The following is a 24,649-nucleotide window of genomic DNA, read 5'->3' as shown; positions in this document are numbered from 1 at the left end:
CTAAAGATAAAAGGAAGGGAATTAAACATTAGTCATCAATGAAGATTTGATGCTAACACCAATCTCCTCACTACCACCAACACACATGTCTGCATCTGTTTTGAAGGGCACTGCTTAGTTTAAAATAATGTGAGACTTGATACATAAGCATGCATGTTATCTGTGTGCAAATTTACTGTAAATTGGGAATTTAAAGTAATTTCCTCAGTTCTCCAGAGGGCCAATATCATAGTTTTACTGCTTAGGTGGTAAAGCAAGAAATAACAATAATCATGAGTATTTTTCTCACTTAGTACTTATTATTAAGAACTTTGAAAATGCTAATTGGGCATCTGCATATTTTGCTCTTACTTTTGCTGGTTTATTTAATATTCAAGTGTTCATAATTATAAATGTCCCAACCAAACCAAACTTACAATGAGAAATTTTACAGCAGTGCCTCTTGCTGTCTCTAAGCAGTAAACTGGTTGAGAATCTGTTTTTCATTTTAGATATGCAGATTGCACAGAAATAGAATTCTATCTGGCAAAACTAGAGAGCTCTTGTACTAAGAGTCAGGAGCCCCAGACTTGCAGAAAGCCAAGAGTCATAACTCCTCAGGAACAGATGCTGTGAGTGCAGCAGAGAGGAGTTCTGGGGAAGGAGCATGCACAAGGCCACAGGACAGAGTATTAATGGAAAGGAAAACTTAAAAAAGGTTACAGGTTACATGTTATTTTAAAAAAATGCTTCAAGAAATGTGCAACAGAACACAGCCTCTCACTAACATTTCTGTGGTATAATTCTGACTTATTTTATACAATGATTCAGACAGAAAACATTACAATAAAATATATTTGTAAAACAAAAGGCACCTATGTGCATGCACACACACAGATAACATACAAAGCATTGTGGCTTTCTTTAAATGAACAATGAATTTTCAAGTTTAAATCTTTGTGTCCAAGTTCATTAAAGATATTCCAATTAATATTAAGCTGAGGGGAGCCCTTTAAAAGATCAAAGTCCTAAAAAGTCAATAGCAAGCACGCAGCACCAAAGGTCATACACAATTCAGGAAAAAAGTTTCAAAATTCTGACTGGTAAAACAGTGGGGTTGCACAGAAACAGTTTGTTTTTGTTTTTGTTTTTTTCCACATTGACTGGTCGTGTTATAACAGCTGCTGTATTCTAGTCCTTCATCCAGCAAGTCAATGGGCTGAAATATCAGGCATGACTGGCATTTCAATCCACTCTATAAAAAAAAGGCATCAATAATGTCTTTTTCAAGAATATTGCTTTTGATTATGTAAACCCCTGAGTTTATATGACTTTAATTTTTGCCTCTAACAAGACAGAATTTGTTAAGTTGATGTGTGGTCATCTAGTTCATAGTGACTATGGAAATTATAAAATATTGGTCATGTTAACCAGGACTTCAAAAGACAAAGCTGAAAACCCTTAAAACTGCAACTATTAACTGCATCCTTTAAGTGATCAAAAATATTTACATACATACACAAATAACAGAAATGTAATAAAAATCTCAATATGATAGAACTTTAAAATTGAGCTAGCAAGTAAACTTGTGAGACAAAACCAATTTTGCGAGGTAGAGCTGATGAGGCCATCAGGACAAAGTGGCAAGAATGGCCTAAAACTCAACAACTTCAGTCACCTAAGTAATAAAAGCATTGTCTGTTTGAGAATGTACATGGCAAGGATATCTACAGTGATTCTGAGATACTAAAGCAAATTCAAAATAAATCAAGGTATGGCTAACTTAATAGGAAAACTCTTGTGAAGAACTAAAATAAAAATATATTTAGTTTTCAACCTTTCCTATCAAAACTTACATTGCCTCTCTAAATTAGATGAACATTATTTCAAAGTCTGGGGCACCACAATTTAGGAATGAATTAACCATCTAGTACTGAACTCATACTTACCTAACACACCACTGGGTTCAATAGGGTACTCAAGGATTGATGTAGCTGGTGCCAACGTGTAGGGGTATTCATAGGGTGTGTAGATTAACCCAGCTTCAGGCCCCGGAGGGACTATTGCAGCAGTTGGGTGAGGAGTTCCGTTTGGCATGACAGCGGTCTGTATTTGTCTGATCAAAGGCATTATGGTAGGACCAGCTGGCGTAGGTGTACGCAGAGCAGCTGGTGGGAGGACAGGCGCAGGCCCAGTGATGATCCTTGGAGCAGCCTGGGCAGTTGCTGCAAGAGAAAAGGCAAGGGCTGCTACAGTAAGCAAAGAAATTTAGAAAGAAGTATAGGGATAGCAGTATACAACATGGGGAAATGAGAGCGAAGTAGGAAAAAGAAAGGAAAAAGCAGGAAAGAAGAAAAATAAAAGGAAATCATTAGAACATGCACTGATCACACAAAAATGCCAAAGCACACCAATCAAATGCAATCAGCTTCCCCTTTACCAACATGATTAAAAATAATGCAAAAATTAAAAACCCACTGTAAAAAAATGAACAACACCATTAAAATGTTATACTGTTCATATCTTTGATGATATAGCCACTATTAACACATTTTGTGAGACTATAAGGGCATGCAAAGCCAAAAAAAATCTCAAATTAAAAGATGCAATGTAAAGCCCGTAACTGGAGTCCACAGAAACAGATACGGTTTATTTCCAAAGCACAACATTGGCTCTAAGGTCTCTTGAAGTCTAAGGAAAACTCCCTGATTAAGTCAGCTAAGGAAGCACTAAGTGTGTTGCCAGCAGGTCAGGAATTACTGCACAAGAAAAAGAAGCAGAAAGCAGTCCTCCTATCGCTAAATTCATGACTATTAAGAGTAAATTAAAGGCAACCATTGATAAAGCAACTATTGCTAAACTCACTGGGTTGTCTAACTTTGGGAATTTTGACTATAACTTTAAACTTCAATGTCTTAAAAAGGAAAGAAAAAAAAACATCACTGCTCTAAATATGACGTGTTCGCATAAATGACAAATAAACTTTATGCTGTCTCAAACCATAAATTTTATAAAACACTATTCTCTCAGATAGCTTATAAAATTATGCCACAACCCATGGTAGGTAAGGAGAACACGAGCTGAAAACAGTTCTCACATACTGATCTCTGTGAACTCACATAGGAACTTCAATAGCAAAAACAAACCAACAAAAAACCAACAAAAAAAAACCAGACTACAACACGAGTGCAAACATGCAAGCAAGGAAAGGAAAGACTTCAACAGCAGGGCCACTCCATTTAGACACTTGAAATAAGATCTTTTTAAAAAACTTTCAAGATTTTGTCTCTTGCATAATGTAATAACGTAACAAGTTTAAGTAATAACGTAACAAGTTTAAAGTCTTAATTGGATAGTTAACAAGATAGTACATTTCTTGAACTACTTCCACACACCCCAGAAAAGTAAATTTACAAACCCAAACTTGGTATGTTAGCATAAAATAAAATTGAGCAGGACACTGTTTACAGAAGCATTAAAAAAAAAAATGGGGCTCTTTGTCACACTGTAAATGCTATTTTATTATTACTTCAACTGGTTTTATGCTGTGGTACCAAAAGGAAACAGGCTTGCAGACAAAACAGCTGTAATCCTGCCCCAGGCTCCTTACGTGATTTAATGTTGGCATCTCTATAGGTGCCATTCAGAATTGCAAGCTCCATCAGCTGCATCTTCTTCAGGCTGTCTTCTCCTTCGGCCTACACAGGAGAAACAAGAGAAAAAAGGATTTGAGACTGTATACATATATAAAAACCAAAACACTACACATACCGCTATTCTTGGTTACCCTCAATGTACCTAGCAAGTGTTATCAATTCTATATTTGGCCCTCTATCTTTAGGATCATCATGAACCTACACAGGATGTATTTACAAGTGAAAAGGGCACTAAGGCTCATGAGACTACACAGACAGAAACCAGGATGGCTATACCATTTACCATGGTTTCACCCCCTCTTCCATTAACCACTGCTACTCTTGGTAAGTCATTACTGTTAAACTACCCAAACGACTGAATTTGGCTGCTAGTGGTGCCTGTCATTCAATACATCCACAATCTAAACACCGGATCTAGATGCAAAGGCCAGATAAACTTCCCCAAACATAGCTTCTACCTCAATGTTTCGTAATATTCTCATGTCTACAGTGATTTCTTACTATCTGAACAAAGATTGTAATAAACCTTCCTCAAACTACCACCTCAAGGTGATCTTGCTCTTTCACAGAGATTTTATAGAGCAATAGACCAGAGTAAGTCTGTTAATGTCTTAGTGTTTATTCCCATTTGCCTACTTGCAAATGCTCTTTATGTGTTCCCGCATTGCTGGGGATATCGCTCTGTATAAAAAAAATGCTGATTGGTCGGTAGCCAGGCAGGAAGTATAGGTGGGACAAGCAGAGAGGAGAATTCTGGGAAGTGGAAGGCTGAGTGAGAGAGACACTGCCAACCAGTGCCGTGAAAAGCGAGATGTAATGTACCGATAAGCCACGAGCCACGTGGCAACTTATAGACTAATAGATATGGGTTAATTTAATATATAAGAACTAGATAACAAGGAGCCTGTTGTGGCCGTATAGTTTGTAACCAATAAGTCTCTGTGTGTTTACTCGGTTGGGTCTGAGCAGTTGCAGGACTGGCGGGTGAGAGAGATTTGTCCTGACTGTGGGCCAGGCAGGACTGGAGAAAACTCAGCTACAAATGACACCCAACGAGTTGGCAAATTTCCACATAAAACCTGAGAAAAAAGATTCTAAAATGGAGCGAAAAATAGCTTCCTAGTTGTCTCGCTCAAGGTATCGGCAGCCTGCGGGTTTGAGCTACTCTATGGCGGGTTCACGGTGTGCATAAAGGCTTGACCTATGCTATGTTACACAGAGGTGTCTCCAAGCTGTGCACTATGCTATGTGTTGGATATAGTTTTTGCTAGTTAAAAGAAGAAAAAAAAAAGGGGGGGGGGGTTTCTGGGCTACATGCTGCTTCGATAAAAGCATAGACCCACTGTTTCTAAGAGTTGATGGCTCCCAGAGCTGGCGGTAAATGTACCACCGCCATGTTGGGAAGTGGAGGTGGATGGAGCCAGCAGCCACAGCGCCATTTCAGTCTTAGAATGCTGTAGTTTAAAGTAATAGGTTCACAACAAGACAGATTCAGATATAATAGTTTACAATGTGTGTAAAATATACGTAGGCTTGAAAGAGAAAAAGTGATATATACAGTTATATAAAGAAATACATAGTTTTAAAAAAATAAAGTCTTTAAAGAGACAGTAAAATTAATATAAAAATAAGCCACGTAAAGATGGATATCACACAGAGAATCTGGAATATATTGTCTTTGATATTCTTAACTGCAGAAAGACATTTGATTGTAAAAACTGTTGAGTTAAGCCATTATGTATATTTTAAAGGTACCTTGACTTCAAAATTTGGATGTAAAGATATGTTGCTTTGGAAAGGAGGGTCTGCTTTTGTTTCCACAGAAAGCAAGAGGCTATGGATTTGTTCCAGATTAAGATACATCAGGTTTGACCAGCCAAGACCCTCTGAAAGGTCTCCAATGACACCAAGGCCCAGATGATCCAACATCCAGAACAGTTTCAAGGCAACTAGCTCAGACCATACACCCTCAGGACTACTCCATAATCCTAAAATTTTCTTTGTGTCCCCATAAGATACAGCGTCCCCCTCCAGTAGGAAGTAGTAAGAGAAGCTATGCCCAAATTCCCAAATATACCAAGCTGGCTTTGGAGATGGAATTGGCTCACTCCTTCTCTAAACCCAAACATATTGCTTAAAAAAGTTGAGATTCTTTTGCCCCATATCAGAAGAGCCCTCTGGTGTGGGACAGAGAAAAACCAGTATTTTTATTTAAATCAGGTTGATTATAAATGCAATCTCTTTCTAAAGAAGAAAAGGGGATATGATATAGCTATGACAGGATGAAAGGGTAGATTAATGAACCTACTTTTAAAGAGCAACAACTTGTTTGAAATGTTTTACATTGGTATAGATTTTCGTTTATTGATACAAATTTAAAGTTAATTTTGTTAAACTGTTTGTATATTTCTACTCTTGTTTAAGGTATTATGTTTGTACAGCTCATTTAAAATTGTAATGGGTAATTAAGAAATAGATTAATAATTAGTCATCTATGATAACCATACTCATAGCCATGTTAGTTAAGTCTTCTAGGTATACCTAGATATATTTCAGATAGACAGGTAATCTTCAAACACTTCAAAGACCTACAGAATATGGCATTTAAAATGGTTTAAAAATTTATAGACTTTCTGGACAGTGAGACATGTCTGCTCCTGGCAGCACCGAATTTACTTCAGAGAGGAGGATGGGCATCAAAGACACTCTATATGGAGTTTATCTTCTTGGCAAAAGTAGCCATTTGGGCAAGAAACTGTTCTTGCCTGGACTGCTTGATCGACTGGGCATGCAGGACCCATAGAAAGGTGACCACTGAACTTTGCTTGGCAAAATGGTCCTTCAGGTTCCTGCTTCACAGAGGAAACTGCCAGACATTCTACAGGACACAGAGAAAAATGACTGGGAGACTCTAGGCCTGTGGGTTGAAGACAGACGCCCCAACTTTACAAAAGAACTTTGGATGACTGTTCAGGCTGCCAGCTCTATCTACTCTTGCAAGATTCCTGAAAGTTGCTTGCGTCTGTCTCCTGTTTCTCAGGTAATATTATATCCTTCTGAGGTCTTTGATGTAGTTGAAGACTAGATAGTTATAATTTTCCTTAGTTATGATAAGAATAAGTTAGATATGAAACCTTAGACTCACAAATACAAGATAGATAGGATATCTTCTTTAATTTTGCCAAATACAAATAGACTAGATAGTGTAACTGTGATTCTTGCTTGATAATTGTTTTATGTAATTTTACTATGTAAAAGTTAAAACCTTCCTTGCTGAAAAAAAAGAAAAAGGGAAGTGCTGTGGATATCACTCTGTATAAATAAAACGCTGATAGGCCAGTAGCCAGGCAGGAAGTATAGGCAGGACAAGCAGAGAAGAGATTTCTGGGAACAGGAAGGCTGAGTCAGGAGACGTCAGCCTGCCACCCAGGGAGCAGCATGTAAAGGCAACAGAGCCATGGAACACGTGGTGACATAGATTAACAGAAATGGGCTGAGTTTAAGTGTAAGAGCTAGACAATGGTAGGCCTGAGCTAATGGCAAAACAGTGTAAGTGATGTAAGCGTCTGTGTGTTTATTTTATAAGTGGGCTACGGGACTGCTGGGGCTTGGCGGGACCTGGAGAGAAAAACTCTAGCTACACTGTATGCTCCCCTTTCCAAGATCTACTAATTCATACAACTCCAACTAAAATACCACTGTCTCCAGGAGCCACCCCTACCTTCTATGATTTCAGTCTTTAATTACAGATTGTTGAATGTCACCACTCCCAAATTAAGAGCCATTAGAATAGTCTTGATTTTGTTATTTATTGCTACCTAATCCCCATGTACTGATCCCAAAATTATGTTGGAATTAATTTTTGTTTGTTTTGAATTACTTTTTGTTTGTTTTGAGACAGGGAATCACTACACAGTCCTGGTTGTCCTAGAACTCACAGAGCTCATCCTGCCTTCCTCCCAAGTGCTGGGTGCCGGGTTAAAGGCATGCCACCTTTAAAGGCATTCCTGGCTAAAATTTAATTATTAAATGACTGGTATGAGAAACCTAATTTTACTGACAAAGCTCAAATGTCTGAGTTCTACATCACAAATTTTAACTAGCAAAAGCAAAACACAAGTGGTTAAAAAAAATAGGACTAGAAGTTTGTCCTTTAAATATTTTGGCACTCAGTATCTCCCCACTTTAGTATAAGTCCAGCTGAAACATGGGAGGGGTATTACTAAGACATATTCAAGTTTCTCAGTATTCTATTTCTATTACAACTGAAATGATAAGCTCTTTACAACAGGGACTGATATACTGTAATTTGTAGAAAATAAAATTGCTGAGTGGGTATTTAGTAAATCACACAGAATTAAAGAAATATATAAGTGAAACCATTATGAAAATAACATTTGATGTGCCACTGACAACTTTTTAAAAAGTTACCTTTGCAGTACAGGAAGAAGATACTTGCATATTTGTTGGATTAGTATTCCTTGATCCTCATCAATTTGTGTAAAGATCAATAAAATAAATGACTTATTTGGTCAAACATAAAATACGTGAGCTATTATTGGGAGGGAAGAAGTAGAAATCTATTATGATCAAAGTTCCTAAATCTGCTCATTAAAAGTATTAATACTGTCAGGCAGTGGTGGGGCACACCTTTAATCCCAGCACTCAGGAGGCAAAGTCAGGTGGATCTGTGAGTTCGAAGCCAGCCTGGGCTACAGAGTGAGTTCCAGGAAAGGCGCAAAGCTACACAGAAAAACCTTGTCTTGAAGAAAAAAAAAAATACCACAAAACAAAATTTATCAACAGTTGTTTCAAATTCAAACTATGTAATAATGAAATATGAAAACCTTAAAAAAGAAAAAAAAAAAGAAGAAGCAGCAGCAGCAACAGGTCCACTTTCAGCCACAGTGAAAAAGATGTACAAGTTTGAAAATATCAGCGAGTGCCGGGCGGTGGTGGCGCACGCCTTTAATCCCAGCACTCGGGAGGCAGAGCCAGGCGGATCTCTGTGAGTTCGAGGCCAGCCTGGGCTACCAAGTGAGTCCCAGGAAAGGCGCAAAGCTACACAGAGAAACCCTGTCTCGAAAAACAAAAAAAAAAAAAAAAAAAAAAATCAGCGAGTGAGGAGCAAATTACCTCCATCAAAAACATAAAAAGGACCAAACGGTCTGAAAAGAGAACATGTGCTTGCAAATACGTTTGAATTAGACTGTTTATTATTGTTATTATTATGATTCCCATCAACTGTGGGGATAATGCCAAAGAGAAAGATGGTAGAAGAAATACATGTATTTCCATCAGTGTATGTACATACACGCGGCCGAGTCATTGGTAGGTCCCAGAATACTAAAAACTGAGCAGAGATCATCAAAAGTGGATAAGCAGCAGAACCACCTACATGATGATGATGTAACAATAACTTAGGGTATGACCACTGTGGAAGGCTGAATTAATTAATGTGTCTGACCCCCATCAAAAGTTATATGGCAGAACTAGAATCTAAACCCAGTTGTCACATTCCAGAACAAGCTTTATTATTTTCATATCCTACCACTTGTTACACTTTTTATACTGGGTTTTATTGCCACACAAGACAATAAAGTTCATTAGAGAATTATTTTCACATAAACGTGGTTGTTTCAACTTTATTGTCCCATTTTAACAGAAATTTAGCATATTTACTTGCGTAAACCTCTTTTTCAAATGTAAATTCAGATAAGAAAACTTGCTCTCAACTAGTTCTTCTAAGAATTCTCTCACAGACCACAACTGTCTCTGAGACCTCAAGTTATACACCTAGATGGTATTTTATCAAGTCAGCATATCTATGTCAGGTGTAATAATTACTTGGGGGTGGGGGGTGGGAAACACAACTGTTCCGAAGAACCTGTATGAGGTCAAAATTCGTATTTTACACTGTTTATGCTATTATCTTCAATTTCCTTAATGCTTCAATTTTATTTACCCTACCTTAAAATCACTTTAAAACCTGAGGCACAATTTACAGGCAATGATACCCCAAGATTTAAAGCGACACACTTGGCCAGTTTTGATGAATGTACATGAAGACAGCATTTCCACCAGCTTCTCCTTGTATTTAAGCACCAACATTAATATGGCTTTTCTCATACCATAGAGTTCAGTTTTTCAATTCTAGAATTTAAGAGAATGGTACACGCAATTTCAGTGTTCAGGTTTTCTCAGTAAGGTGTTTATGATACTCATCCAGGTTGTTTGTAGCAGTAGACTGTTTTAACGGCCAAGTAGCATTTTTTATCTATTCTCTTGCTATAGATTGTTGCCTGCTTCTAGTTGGAAGACATAGTATGAATACAGCCACTCTGAAAAGTTTCACACAGGCATTGTTGTGAGTCTCAATTTTGACTTATTTTGGATTAAGTATCTAGAAGTGGTATTGCTGAGTCATAGGACAGATTAATTCCATGGGAAAAATATAAAGAATATCAGGACACTATAAACAGTATAATTACCTTTGAAATATGAAAGTTCAAAAATATAAAACTTAAAACTCATAGCATCAGAGGAGTCTTGAGATTATAGAGATTTTTAGATTTGCAAAAAGATAGTATACCACAGATAACATAGTATCTCTAGTGGTGTCTGAAGTCTCTTACAATAATTCTCAATGATTTTATATATATATATGTATATATACATACATATATATATGGTAGAATAAACAGCTGCAAACACAATTTTCTTAGATTCTTGAAATTGTGGATGGTAAGACATATAAATATATATTTAAATGTATGCATGTGTTACAATACTTTAACAAGCTATGTCAAAGTAACAAACAGGTCAAATACCATTAGACTAAAACGGTTTTGACATTGTAAAGTACAAAAGTTTAAGTGCTGTTTTACTTTAATAGAATGAGACAGAAAATCTTCATCATCTAAGCATCATGCTTTATAATAAACTCAGATAAATTACTTTTCTATAAGGTCGTAATACAGAACAACCTCCTAAGCGGAGTAGGTTGAGCCAAAGCCCTTAGGCTTTAACCATTACATCAATACAATGGTACTACCACATTCAGCACTACCACAGTACCTCTTGTGTGGAAATTATCTTCTGAATTCATCAAAGACTTCACATTATCAAGACAATCATGCTTACTTACTAACATTGAAATTGATGAAAACAGAGCTGAAGGCCAGTAAGATGGTTCAAAAGGTAAGAATACTTGCTGCCAGGCCTGACAACCTGAGCTCAATTCTAGGATCCACATGGTAGGAGAACTGACTCCTGCAGCCTCATTTCCAACGCTTTCTTTAATCAAAATCAAGTCCAAAGACCCTTAGAAAAGACTAAGTAAGTGAACAGGCTCCTGTTTAGAAGTATCTCATAGCTATCATCTTTCAACAGCCTTCACATTGTACTACTTTTCTATAGTACAGACTCCTCTGATGCCTATCACAGACAATCATATTACTTTCAGAAACTTATGCTGTTTATTTAAGGAAGCATTAGTTATACATAGCCACATGCTGTCATGCCCTATTTTTACTTTTCTGTAATTGGTAAATATTTTCCAAATAACTCTCCTCCATACCACCCACTGTGTGTATATGAATGTGTGCATGTGTGTGTGTGTGTGAGAAAGAGAGAGACAGAGACAGACAGACAGACAGACAGACACAGACACACACACAGAAGGGGAAGGGAGGTAGGTCTGGAAATGTGAAAGGGAGAGAGACTGGAAATAAAAGATGAATAAATAAATAAATGCTTAGAAAAAGAGACCACATTTATAAGAAATTTTTTATTCTTAATTAAAATATAATTATATAATCCTTATCCTTCCCTAGTCTTAAACTCATGGTCTCTTTTTTAAGTTACAAGAAATTTTAATCACAACACTTTCATTTGCTCTGCTATGGCCACTCCTTTAAGTTTCCGGTGCTAAATAGTAACACATCAGTGGCTTCATTCCTGACTCTGCATAGAACTTTCTTAGAGTCTAAGATCTAAGAATAGTAAAACTCTTATGTTTCATCTTCTAGCCCTAGGGTTATAGCTGCTTCCAAATCTATATTACATTATCCCTGTCTCCGTTCTCCTCCACTTCTCAAGAGCTCTTTAACCAATTCCTTTGTAAGTTCTCTGTTGAAATAATACCTACTACAGTTCATGTTTTCTTGTCTGACACAGAAGGTAACTGGTTCTCCAGCACCATTCCACAGGACCTAAATTTCCTAGGTTGGTATGTGTGACCATGTTAACATCCTCTCTTATTACATCACCAACCTCATTCTATGACAAAAGTTTTTGTACACTTTGTCAGCCATGGTCCATTATTTCTTCTAGATTATTTGAAGTTTACTTGATTTCAATTTCCTTTCTTTTCTACTCTGGTTTTTATTCTACCCAGAACTGTAACAGTTAAAACCTTCATCTGCCTGCCAAGCTTTTGTGGATAGAAGTCCATCAAAAAAGTTAACTGACTTGAACATAGGTTTTTAAAAAGGGGTTAACTCTATGTGCTAAGCTCATCCACAAAGATTACAAATTCATCCCAATTGCTTCTGTAAGACCCAGGGGTCCTGCTTTACTTCCTTCTTCCTCCCACATGGCTCCTTCCCAAGTCTTCTGGTTTAGTTGCTAGAAATGCTCAATCATCTACTGTAATGCAGCTTCTATGCTAAATCTAACCCCAAAGCAGGGAGGTCATAAATGGAGCATCAGAGAATTCCCAACAGTGAAGAAGAGCCAAGTCAACTACTGAAGAGCTCTCTTGCGTGCGTGCGTGCAGAGTGTCACTGTTTCAATTGGGTCATAGAACCTTGTTTATCTCTGCAGAAAGTCCTCGGTTCAATATAGGTTAGGCTGCTGTTGCACTAACAAATTCATAAGTCAAAGTATTAGACATATGCTAAGAAGAAGTTTCACCTATCTTTTTCTAGTCCCCTTTAAACTAACATATTCTACTTAAATGTAATACCTGGCTTAGTGGTAACTACTCATCAGCAAGTTATGGTAGAAAGTATGAAGTACACTCATCTAACCAGAAAATTCCAAACACCCAAACCAACAAGTAAATAATGCTACATGCATTAGGAGTATCCAAACTGAGCCCACTGGTCACATCATGTGAGAACAGCTATGAATGAGGCTCAACAGAAACTGTAAAGTTACTTAAAATATTACAAGATTTGGGTGTGGGGGTGGGGAGGCTAGCGCATTTTTGTGTCTTGACTGCAAGGTAGAGCCAGAGAAGACTGGTCTTTCTGTACTGTAATTCTTGTTCCAGACTGTTGAAACTTTCCTTGGTCAGGAAAAATCATCTAATTAAACATTTCTTTATGCAAAGTGCCTTAGCTGTTTATAGTTTACAGAGAATTCAACATTTCTTATTTCATTTCATCTTAATAACTTGTGAAGCACACAGCACCAGTATTAGTTCTCCTACTGACTCCATTATTTTACAGTAAAATGAGGAGGAGGAGGAGGAGGAGGAGGAGGAGGAGGAGGAGGAGGAGGAGGAGGAGGAGAAGAAGAAGAAGAAGAAGAAGAAGAAGAAGAAGAAGAAGAAGAAGAAGAAGAAGAAGAAGAAAATATAGCACTGTCTTAATAAAGCATTTACTTTGCTTAGGTAGCCAACAAAAGCTATAGTTTATTCACGGTCAAGAATGAAACAAATTTAGAATGAAAGCAACACATTTCTCTATGGAAGAAAAACATTTTATGAAATCCAGTGTCCCCTTATCATTAACATCATCATCACCACCAGCAGCACCAGGTTTAGCTTTTTGTTGTTGTTGTTGACACACAATCTCCAAACTGGCCTCAAACTCATAGAAATCTCCCTACCTCTGCTTCCCAAGTAATGGGATTAAATGTGTACACCACCACGCTTGTTTATTCCCCCCAAATTCTCAAATGGAAAACTATATAGCAATGTAAATAATCCATCTTGATAAAAACATTAAACAAATTGGTGAAACTATTGAAGTTAGCTGCCAGAACACAGGTCAAGTCTAGAGCTCAAACTCAGGAGCTTGAGCAATGTCAGCTGTGAACCAAATGCCTGCAGCACTAGGGTCACCATTCTCTAAAGAGGAAAATTCCATGAGGTCATTTTGTGTTTGATTCACAATTTTACACACTGTAGCTGTGTCTACTTTGTATTCTCAGACTTTATAACATTAAGAATTGTGGCATAACAGTCCGGGCGGTGGTGGCACACACTTTTAATCCCAGCACTCGGGAGACAGAAGCAGGTGGATCTCTGTGAGTCTTGAGGCCAGCCTGGGCTACATACAGAGTGAGTTCCAGGAAAGGCTCCAAAGCTACCCAGAGAAACCCTGTCTCAAAAAAAAAAAAAAAAAGAACTGCAGCATATCAATTAATGTGACATCAAATGAACCTATGAACTTAGTAGTAAGTACTAAAAAGCATGTCAGGAACTCAAGGAGGACTGGTAAGACGGTTCAATGAATAAAGGTGCTTCCCTCCAAGCATGACCTAAATTCTATACTTAGGAACCACAAGGTCATGAGAGACAACCAACTCCTGCAAGTTGACCTCTGACCTATAAAGCTGTGTGTCCAAACAAACGTACAAAGAAGCAAAGAATTCAAATACTAATACAGCAAAAGGGCCAATGCAACCTGTAAGCCACAGATGACAGTGGCATGGCCTCAAGGTCTAGAAGCATGTTTAAGTTAAGTAAGTGTCCATATAGAAACTAATAAAAGGCTAGGCACACCAAAGATCCATGGAATTCTCTGTTGCACTTGAAATCACTAAGGGAAGTAGCCTCTCTCAAACAGTTTTATACACACACACACACACACACACACACACACACACACACACACACACCACAGAATGACCTGTTCTAAGGAAATGATCATTAATCTCTGGTCCACGCAGCTCTGGTCAGCCTCAAGCTTGAGCTCTCCTGCTTCTGCCTCTTCAGTGCTGGTGGTGTAAGTGCAAATCCCCATGTCCAGCTAGAGTGACCACAATTCTATTTAGCAGAACATAATCGGGGCCTTAAAAAATATTTTTAACTTAAAAGACAAAGGTGTTTTCATTCCAAATCTAGGAGAATTTATATTATGTTTTAAAAATGTATTGATTTATTCTAGGAAAATTGAATAGCTTTATTACAATCTAGATTTTACTGTAAATGGTTATTTCCTATTAATAGTTGCCATACAACTTTATTTAATATTAAATATTGATTTGACTTTTCCTTTTGTAACAAAGACTGGCCTTTAACTCCGAAAAATCTGCCTGCCAGTATGCCCTGCCACACCTAGCTTTGTATCTATATGAAGTAGATCATCAGACAATTTTTTCACAATTAGTCTTTGAAACTTTAAAAACGGTAAAAACACGATTATGGAACAATATTTTCAAGAATATAATTTAACAAATCAAATCTGCTTTCTTGGGAACTCATGGGGAAAGAGAAGATGAAGGAAAAGAAAATTAGTAAAAATGGCAATTAAGAAAAATTGATGACAAGGACTTTCTGGAATGCAATGTAAGAGTACCAAGGCAACTTTGGACTGGTACTGAGTAGAACTGAGTCACTGAAGTGTGTGTGTGTGTGTGTGTGTGTGTGTGTGTGTGTGTGTGTGTGTAAGGAGAGTTAAAACTTGATGATGCAGGAGATGGGAAGGATGGGAACTAGGGCGGGTCATCTGTGAATGAAGATGAATGACTTCAGGCAAAACTGTCATTCATAGAGAAAACAAAGGAGCAATCACTATATGTAAAAGACAGGGAAAAATTTTAGAAATATTATATTTAAGATGTCTTCATGGTGTCCAGATACAGACAATGAATAGTTTGTTCTGGAATTTCAGATTAGCCAAAGCAGTAGTTGGAGATATCATTATGGCTGTGATTATCCAGAAGGAACAGAGTGCAAAGAGATCTGACTCAATGAAAGTGTAACATTTCTCTATAGTGGACACCATGTGACCAAACAAGGAATTAGGAAATTCAATTACTCTCTTCCCCCTCCTCTTTTCTCACCTGCATCAGTAAAGAAGAAGCTTTGTTGGAAATCACACTATTAAATTCTAGCCTGGTAACTAGAAGGTTTTCAATAGATGTTTATGAAGAGAACTAGTTTTGATAGTCATTTAATGCTGCTTTTAATCTTATACACATGTTGTAATTCCACAAAAGCTAAGTGTAGCCAATCAAAGCCTTTTTTTTTTTTAAAGTAGAGAATATCGTCACCCATTTCACAGAATTTGTAAGGAACTAATATTGAAAATTGAGCTAATTTGAAAATCTGCTAGCAGGCTATTATACACTACAAAGGTTCATCACTTTATCAAAATGAAGCTAATAATATGTCAGCTTGAAAGCATAACTAAAAAGTTTACATATTTGACTTATAAAGGTTAAATGTTTTGTCTCCACAAAGGCATAATAAAATAAAAACAATCACCTTTACAATTGATTAATATGGTTTCAAAATTAATGAATGGGATAATCTGAAAGCCACTTTCAAATTAAATTTCAATTTCAATTATCAAAACTACATTAGAAAATAATGTTGAAATATGAGCTACTAAATAAGCTGATCTGAACAATTCAAATTATAATGCTTATTTGAATATTAATATATTAAAATGCTACATTTACTATGAATGATCTTGATAAAATGTATCACTAAACATTTGAGATGTTATGAAAAGTTATGCAAGCATTAAAAAGTACAGAACTCTGACAGACACCTGATTTTCCTACTTTTGTCAGTTCAGTATCAAGTGTGTTAAAATAGTGTACGGTCCACAAATACTTCGCCTATAAACAAAGAACATGAGGCTACTTACCAACCATCAGAAGAGCATGCAAACAAATTAAAGGGATGTATGAAAACAATTGAACTAAAGGAGATATACTGAGAAATTATTCATCTATGTTTTTTCTATTAAATACATTTTAAATATTTAAAAAATAGTATGGATATCATATACTTAATAGGGAAGTGTAAAAGAACTAAAATGTATTGACCTGGCCAATGAGGTACTTATTTAAATATGGGATATAAATATTACTTAGGTAACAATTTCAACCAAGTATGAAGTTCTATATAGTAAGTTTAACATGCAAATTCTGAGGGATGCACAGAATACATGGTTGAAAATAAGGCATTGTATATAACCCACAAAAATTTTTCTTAAGGAATAAATACACCACCCTATTTTCCTAGAGCCAATGTCATTATCTTCTATTTGTTAGCAGCTCCAATCTGGAGTTATAAGCTATCTAAACTGTTTGTCAATCTCAACATGTATTGAGATGAGGTGTTCTTCAATGAATCCTTACAGGAATGGCAAAGAGGCCATTTATCCAGGCTCTTTGAGAAAGCTGTTCAGAATATCATAAACAAGACATTTCAACACCACAATGCTTCCTCAGGATACAACTCAAGTGTGAGGAAAGCTGCTCCCCTTATTAAGAACCTGTCAGCATTACAGCCAGGACAGTAACCGGATTGTTAACCGCTGATGACTTTAAAAGAATTGTGTATTAACTCTGATTAAAGTCTTAGAATAAATAAATAGGAAGTATATCACACTTCTCACCCCTTTGTATGAATTGCTAATCAGAAGTAAAAATCACCTAGTTGGAACAAATGTTCTTTCCCTAATGTAGAATACAACTAAAACAGAAGTGGTATAAAAAGAGAACTGCTACAAAACTAGATTAAATTTTATTTTAGCAGTCAAAAAATAAACCTCAAGAAAACCAGCCAGTACAGTTCAATTTCTGTAGGTTCTTTTCTGTCTTGTCATGTTTCCTCAAACAGCACAAGCAGCCTTCTGTCAGCTAGAATCTCAGGAACTCCAGAGACAGTGAGGGCTTCTATGGCTTTCACTTGACACTAATGTGGGCCTTTAGGATCTTATCTGCCATTAAGTTAAGTTTCACCAATGGTTCAAATAAAGTATTAAGAGTACAATATGCTACTCAGATGATGCTGATGTGTAACTGAACACCACACACTAAAGACTAATGAATAAAAAAAAATTATTTTACTTTAAAAATATTTTACTTTGCCATTTATTTATTTGTTTGTTTGGTAATTTATTTTCCAAATATAACTGCATCTCTTTGGTAATAATTTTGAAAAATCCAGCAATATTTTCAGTCAAATTATTATTTTCCTTATGAAACAGCAGCCTAGTGACTTAAAAAATGTTAACAGCCTTCCTAAAATACTTTATCTATCTTATAAATCAATTATACAGTCTCAAAACTTTTCAATATTCCAGCTTTGAGTGTTTTCCTGAAAGACAGATGAAAATGCCAGCATAGGAACTAATTATTATGACTAGTGTCTTGAGGATAAGTGATGTGCCACTTTGGGCATTTAGGGAGGGAGTCATTTTCTTACTCCAAGTTATACTAAAATATAATTCTTTGGAGACACAGAGGAAAGGTGAAGTTTGTTCTAAGGGCATGTACATGAAATCTGAGTAACACAATTTAACACAGTTTGAAAACCACATTTGATTCCAAAACTGTTTTTTTTTTTTTAATTCCACCCTTTGGGTCTGGTAGGTGTAAAAATACATTATTTATTATACATACTGTATGAAATTAAAATATCACGTTATTGTTTATAAAAACAAAGTATTCTTCACACAATACTCTGCAGTGCTAATACAGGAGGAAAATGTATGATGAGAGCTGTCACATTCTTTTCTAGAGATTTGGATCAAACTGTTTTTCCTTAAATGTGCTTATCATCCATTTGTTTGGGGGTGGTGAGGGGCACAAGCCCTAATAAACTGTGACCCTCATGGGAGCAGAAATCAATTCGTTCTCATTAAGGATTTATGAGGCCATTGGCCTCTACAAAAACCCTGCCTATAGGAGAAAGACTGGCTTCTTTTTTTCCAAACCTGTAATTTATGAGTTTATTCAAACCCATCAAATTGCTTCAAGTAAACGCCTCCCACATTTTGAAAATTCCCATGGCAACTCATTTAGTTTGGCAGACAGGCAGACCCCCATCCACTCCTTTCATCCTGTGGCTAAGCCATCACAATGGTAATTCTGCTCTGACACTCTGAAGAGACTAATTACTGCACTTGGAGTCCCATTCAGACGAAAACGGCAGTGAGAACACAGCAGAGGAACACTCTTTGTAAGCTCTCGCTGTGGCTCCATCAGGGACCACATGCATTTTGGTTAGATGTCTTCTACATCTTTTAATTTCTACCCTTTTCTCAGTAAAACAAATAAAGCCAAAATGCCATACATTTCAGTTATTATAGTACTTGGTCAAGAAGTTAAATGTTAAGAGTGCCAGCCAGTTCATTAACAATTCAGCTTAAGAAGGTTTTAAGAGGAAACTATTTCAGAGTCAAGATACCTCTTACTATCATTCATTACCTCTTTAAACTTATTTCCAGGCTATAATTAAAACAATTCATTATGAATCAAATTCATAGGCCACTAAGAAAAGGCGAACGCCTGAGAAACATGAAAAGCAAACTTTAAAAATATATACTGTAAAACATTCTTTTCTCCTATTTTTTCTCAATTTCAGTGACAGTGATAAATGGTATTTCTAAAAAGCAAATTAAAATGATTTTGTTGTGATAAATATTTTCAAATTTCACAATATTCCTTGACTAATCAGCACAGCTTTAAATTTCAAATTTCTTAGCTGGAATTTGTTGTAATGTATTAAAGCCAATTATTTAATTCACATTAATTCAGATCCCCATATACGTTAACGTTTCTAAAAAAAACTGTATATTAAAAACTCATTCATATTTAAGTTCAAAGAACCACTGAGTAAACATGAAAACAGGAGGAGTACCATGAAGCCATACAGCCAGCAGATAAACACTTTATGAACTGTCTGATAGTAATGACATCTGGAATGTCAGAGTCTGCTAAAATCATGAGTGTAAATTTCTGCTGTCTGAAATCATTAATCTCTCTAGTCAGAAGTTAGCACCGTACAGGTCAATGCTCCAGTTTAGTGCTGGCATCTCATACAGAAAGATGGTAAAGTACAATGAGATCATGATATGAAGGCACACATCCTTTATCTCCTTTCTGAGTCTCACATCAGCAACAATACCTTGTTTTCTTCATCTGCTCTACTTTTTAATCTTTTCTGAAATTATGATACGTGTGAAAATGTTTACTGTTGTTCCTTTTTCCTTTTTATAAATTAGAGTTAGCACACTGTGTAATGGGTTTCATTAGGGCATTTTCATTTTGTGGATCAGGAAGAGAATCAATTCATTTTATTTATAGTGTTTCCCATTATCAGGAACTGAATCTACAACTGGCTTCCCAGATGCTACAGCTGAGGTAACCAATCCTTTTAACACATAAAAACAGAAGGAGTAAGGAAGGACACATATCTCACATTTCCACACAGCTAAAATAATTACTTTCACAATGCCACTCAAAGATTTGTTAAGGCATGTGAATCAGAACACTGATGCAGGAAGTAACTGGTGTTTGGGGTGGGAGGGGGTAGAGGTCAAGACTATACAACAGGAGAAAAGCTGCTCCCATGCAAACAAAACAGCAAACCCTGTTCATAGAGGTTTTGAGAATTAGAGACACAGTGTGTGCACCGAGTTCATCTGCCTTTCAGTGCCACGGAGATCTTTACAATGAATGAGATGACTGAGACATTCCCAACACTTTTATCTAAAGGAGACGTACAAACCATAGACCCAACTGCTGCAGAATATACATTCATAGACAAGTATGTTTAAGTCAATATGAGATGTACACTAAACAGAGCATATTACTAGATTATAAAGAAGTTATAACCAGGGCTGGGATTGCAGTTCAGTGGTAGAGTCCTGACTAACCTATGTTTGAGACATAGAATCCAAGTCCTAGATCCACCTAACAAAATAAATACGTAAAGAATACAAAAAGTGTTATAGGCAGATTTAAAAAGACAAAAACACACAGAATATATTCACCAAGAGTAAGACTAAAAAGAAGCAATGAGAAACAAAGAAAAGTTCTAAAAAGTACAAAAAAAAATTAGAAAATACTTTAAACTGAATAATAATATATAGCATAACCATACTTGTGGGATACAGTATAGTTATACAGATAAAATAGTTACACAGTTTATACAGATAAAATTTATATCCATAAAAGAGAAGTCTTTGATCACTGTCTTTTACCTTTAAAATGCCTCTATTATGCAGAAGAAAATCAGATATCAATAAAACAGAAAGAAAAAAATTAACAAACGTCAAACTTGGAATTTAAAAGATTAATGAACTTAACGAGAAAAATAAAATCACAAATTATTGACATCATGATGAAAAAGAGAATTACTACAGATCCTCCATACTTACAAAGATAAAAAGGAATTACAAATGAACAAGTTCATGATAAAAAATTTAACTACTAGGAAGATATCAGAAAAACAAGAGAAATTCTGGGTATCAAAACAGCTCATTACAAATAGAAAAAAGCACTAGTCTGACATGACTCAAATCTAAAATATAATAAATTTTGAGAAAGTCAGTAAAAGACAAGAAGCTGGGTTGACTTAAATAAAAACACACAAAATCACCTGTTTTAGTTAGGTAATCTATTACACTTGATACAGAATTGGAAAAATGTCCTAATTTGGTTCCTGTCACTGTGATAAAACATTGATCGAAACAAACTTGAGGCGGAAAAGAGTTAACTTGGCTTATAGGTCACAGTCCATCAGCAGGGGAAGCCAATGCAGGGACACCAGGCAGAACTGAGACACTGATGATGGAAGAATGCTGTACTGGCTTGCTAGGTACATGTCTAGTGCTACCAATGGTCTGCAACAATTACAATAGGAAAATACCTCCATGACAAGCCCACAGCTAATGTGATGAAGGCGATTCCTCAACTGAGGTTCCCTCTTCTCCAATGATGAGATAAGTCAATTAATACACAAGCTTTGTGGGAGATTAAATATGCAAAATAATTGAAAAGGTCCTACAATGAAAGTGAATCACACACAGCTCGCAGCTCTGTAGCTAAGACAAGACTGTAAACAGAGGAGTGCTGTGCTAAGATCTTAAGAAATTTTTGACCCAAAATAAATTTGGTAACATAACAATTTCTTTTTAAAGGGGACCAAGTTATCTAATTTTAAGAACATAATTCAATAAAGTCTTCTCTATTCAAAGTTTACATACATACACGTGTATATACACATATGTAATCAGTGACATTTAAACACCATTTGTAATTACTGAATAATTTATAAGGACTTTATGAAATTTGTGTGATGTAGTTATGAATAAATATAATAAACAATTTGTAGAAAATCAAAATCATAATGAAGTATCATTTTGCCCAGAGCCTACTAGCCAGCAAATACAAAATACTGTGCCTTCAACATTTTGCAAAAGTTATAACTATTTTAAAGTTCTATTTAAAAAAAAAAAATCAAGAAAACTAGTTTGTTCAATTAATTTGTGTAAAAAAAATTAGTTACAAAATCCAGACACCACAAATCCTAATAACTCCAAAATGATACTAATGTTCTTATTAATGCACTTAAAATAAGGCTATCACTGTATCAAACTCTAGCACAGGCACTGTTCCTTTCTATCTAAGCTCTGTTTGAGGCATCCTCATACAGTAAGATCTTCTATGACATCCTCCTAGTGCATGCTTTGAAACTGTTCCTCAGTTATGGAGATAACTCAGTAATTGAGTACCTTCCTGTCAATGTGCACAAGGCTAGGCTTTGAGAGGGCAAAAATCCTCCTCCCACTTATAAGATAAATTAGGGAAGTTACATGAACCTACCCCCAAATCCTAATAGTATTTATTTGAATATCGAGACTCTTCTTGTACTACACAGCAAAGACTTTAAAACCAAACACTTCACTTCCTCTTCCAATTTCAGAGGAACTGTACACTCGGTACAGTTTGAGTTTCATTTGAGTAAGATGGCAAAAAAATGAAAGACGTTCTTTGATGTATATTGTAGTAGAATATTAAGATGTTACATTTGTTTATACTGTGAAATATCTGTTTTAATGATGTAAAGATGTGTTGCATTCTTTTATGCTGCATTTATTTGACCCTGTGAAGGTGTTACTGTGCCTATCTAAAACACCTGATAGTCTAATAAAGAGCTAAAATGACCAATAGGGAGGCAGGAGAAAGGATAGGTGGGGCTGGCAGGCAGAAAGAATAAATAGGAGAAATCTGGGAGGAAAAGAAGGAGCAAGAAAACAAGGAGAGGAGGACATCAGGGGCCAGCCACCCAGCCAACACAGTCAGCTATGAAGTAAGAAGTAAAGAAAGGGATACAGAAATAGAGAAAGACAAAAGCCCAGAGGCAAAGGATAGACAGGATAATTTAAGGTTAAGAAAAGCTGGCTAGAAACAAGCCAAGCTAAGGCCAGGCATTTATAATTAAGAATAAGCTTCCACGTGTGATTTATTTGGGAGTTGGATGGCAGGTCCCCCAAAAGAGCCAAAGGAGGTTATGAGCAAAAACAACCAACAACAGTACATTTTAAAAATGTATCATCTTCACTAACTTACTTGGGAGAATGACTTGAAAGAAGTGAAAATGAGAAGCAAGGATACTGTTTCAATCAGAAGGAATACATGTATTCCAGAAATATTTTGGAAGTCTAGTATGATGGTTTCAGGCCTTAATACCAGAAGGTAGGATGGTACACCAAAGCAGGAGAATCCTGAGCTAGCCTCCTCAACCCCCAAAGAAAGGAGGCAGGCAGACCTATCAACAGTTTCTGCTAAAGGTCCCTAAAGATGAGTGTATTTGTAGTAGATACTTGAAGACAATGAATATAGACATGTATGATAAAAAAAAATTATATATCATGAAAAAAGCTACTTATTCCTACTTACTGCATAGTCTATTAATAAAATAGACATCAAAAGGATTAAAGTGATTATCAAAAGGAACATCTGAAATAAAAACATTTTTCTGGAAAACAAGTCTTCTAAATATCTGATTCTAATGAATAATGTATGACCATTACAAAACCTTTATTAATTATGCAGTTAGATTTGCATACTGAACTATTATCTGGGGTGACTGGTATATTTGTCCATTGTATGCTTATTGGAAAAGGGGATGAAATCTACTTCATAAGGTTGTTTTAAAACCCAAATTTAAGCACAGCATGGTAGTGTATATACCTTCAATCCCAGCACTCTGGAGGCAGAGGCAAAGGGATCTCTGAGCCTCTGGAGACAGCCTGGTCTTCACAGTTTGTTTCATATCAGCCAGAGCTACGTAGTAAAACCCTGTCTCCAAACAAAACAAAATAAAAACAGAAGTTTATATAAAAAACAACAAGAGTTGGGCGGTGGTGGCACAAGCCTTTAAGCCCAGCACTCGGGAGGCAGAGCCAGGATCTCTGTGAGTTCCAGGCCAGCCTGGGCTACAGAGTGAGTTCGGGGAAAGGAGCAAAGCTACACAGAGAAACCCTGTCTCGAAAAACCAAAAAAACAACAGAAACCCAAATGTGGGGTTTGGGTATTGCTCGAGAAGGTAGTAAAGTATTTGCTGAGCAAGGATGAGGACCCAAGTTTCTACCCCCAAATCCACATAAAACTGGGTACGACAGTGCATGCCTGTATTCCTGGTGCTCCAATGGGGAGGCAGAGACAAAAGAATCCTTAGACACACTCCAAGAAGCCTAGCATACTCAGCACAAACAGAGCCTATCTCAAACAAGGTTAAAAGGTGGAGACCAACATCTAAGGTTGTCTTTGACCTCCACCACCTGAGTCCCCATTCAAACAGATGAACACTTGACCTACATGCACACATAATTTTTTAATTAAAAAAATTGAATCAAAGACATCTAAACTGACTTACTAAATATTACATTTAAAATTTCAAAATTAGGTAAGTTATAACTGCATCACAAGAAGTGAGGATACAACGTTGGTCAGACTTGAGCCTTCAAAACACCAGCAGACATAAAAACACATAGACAATACTTTAATTCCACTTAATTATAAAGCTCCGA

General features: G+C 36.3%; 1 protein-coding gene across 5 annotated transcripts in view; it reads right to left on the bottom strand.

The window, feature by feature from the left end:
- Qki (QKI, KH domain containing RNA binding) overlaps positions 1-24,649 on the bottom strand; it is a 122,096-nt gene that overhangs the window by 5,564 nt on the left and 91,883 nt on the right. For 2 of the 5 annotated variants that reach the window (XR_009381047.1, XM_059272852.1), the window contains exons 5-6: positions 3,590-3,677; positions 1,929-2,228 (exon numbers count right to left, since the gene is read on the bottom strand). Coding sequence is in view for 4 of the 5 variants with exons in the window: in XM_059272852.1 (XP_059128835.1) it covers positions 1,929-2,228; positions 3,590-3,677 (388 nt within the window). In the remaining variant the exon portion in view is untranslated. Of the gene's footprint in view, positions 1-12; positions 1,235-1,928; positions 2,229-3,589; positions 3,678-24,649 lie in introns of those variants that run through there. The other 3 variants (XM_059272850.1, XM_059272853.1, XM_059272849.1) reach the window with 3 other exon arrangements.

Source organism: Peromyscus eremicus, chromosome 8b (assembly GCF_949786415.1).
Source record: "Peromyscus eremicus chromosome 8b, PerEre_H2_v1, whole genome shotgun sequence".
NCBI lineage: Eukaryota > Metazoa > Chordata > Mammalia > Rodentia > Cricetidae > Peromyscus > Peromyscus eremicus.
The sequence above is the reverse complement of the archived record's forward strand: the minus strand, read 5'-3'. Positions and strand labels throughout refer to the sequence as shown.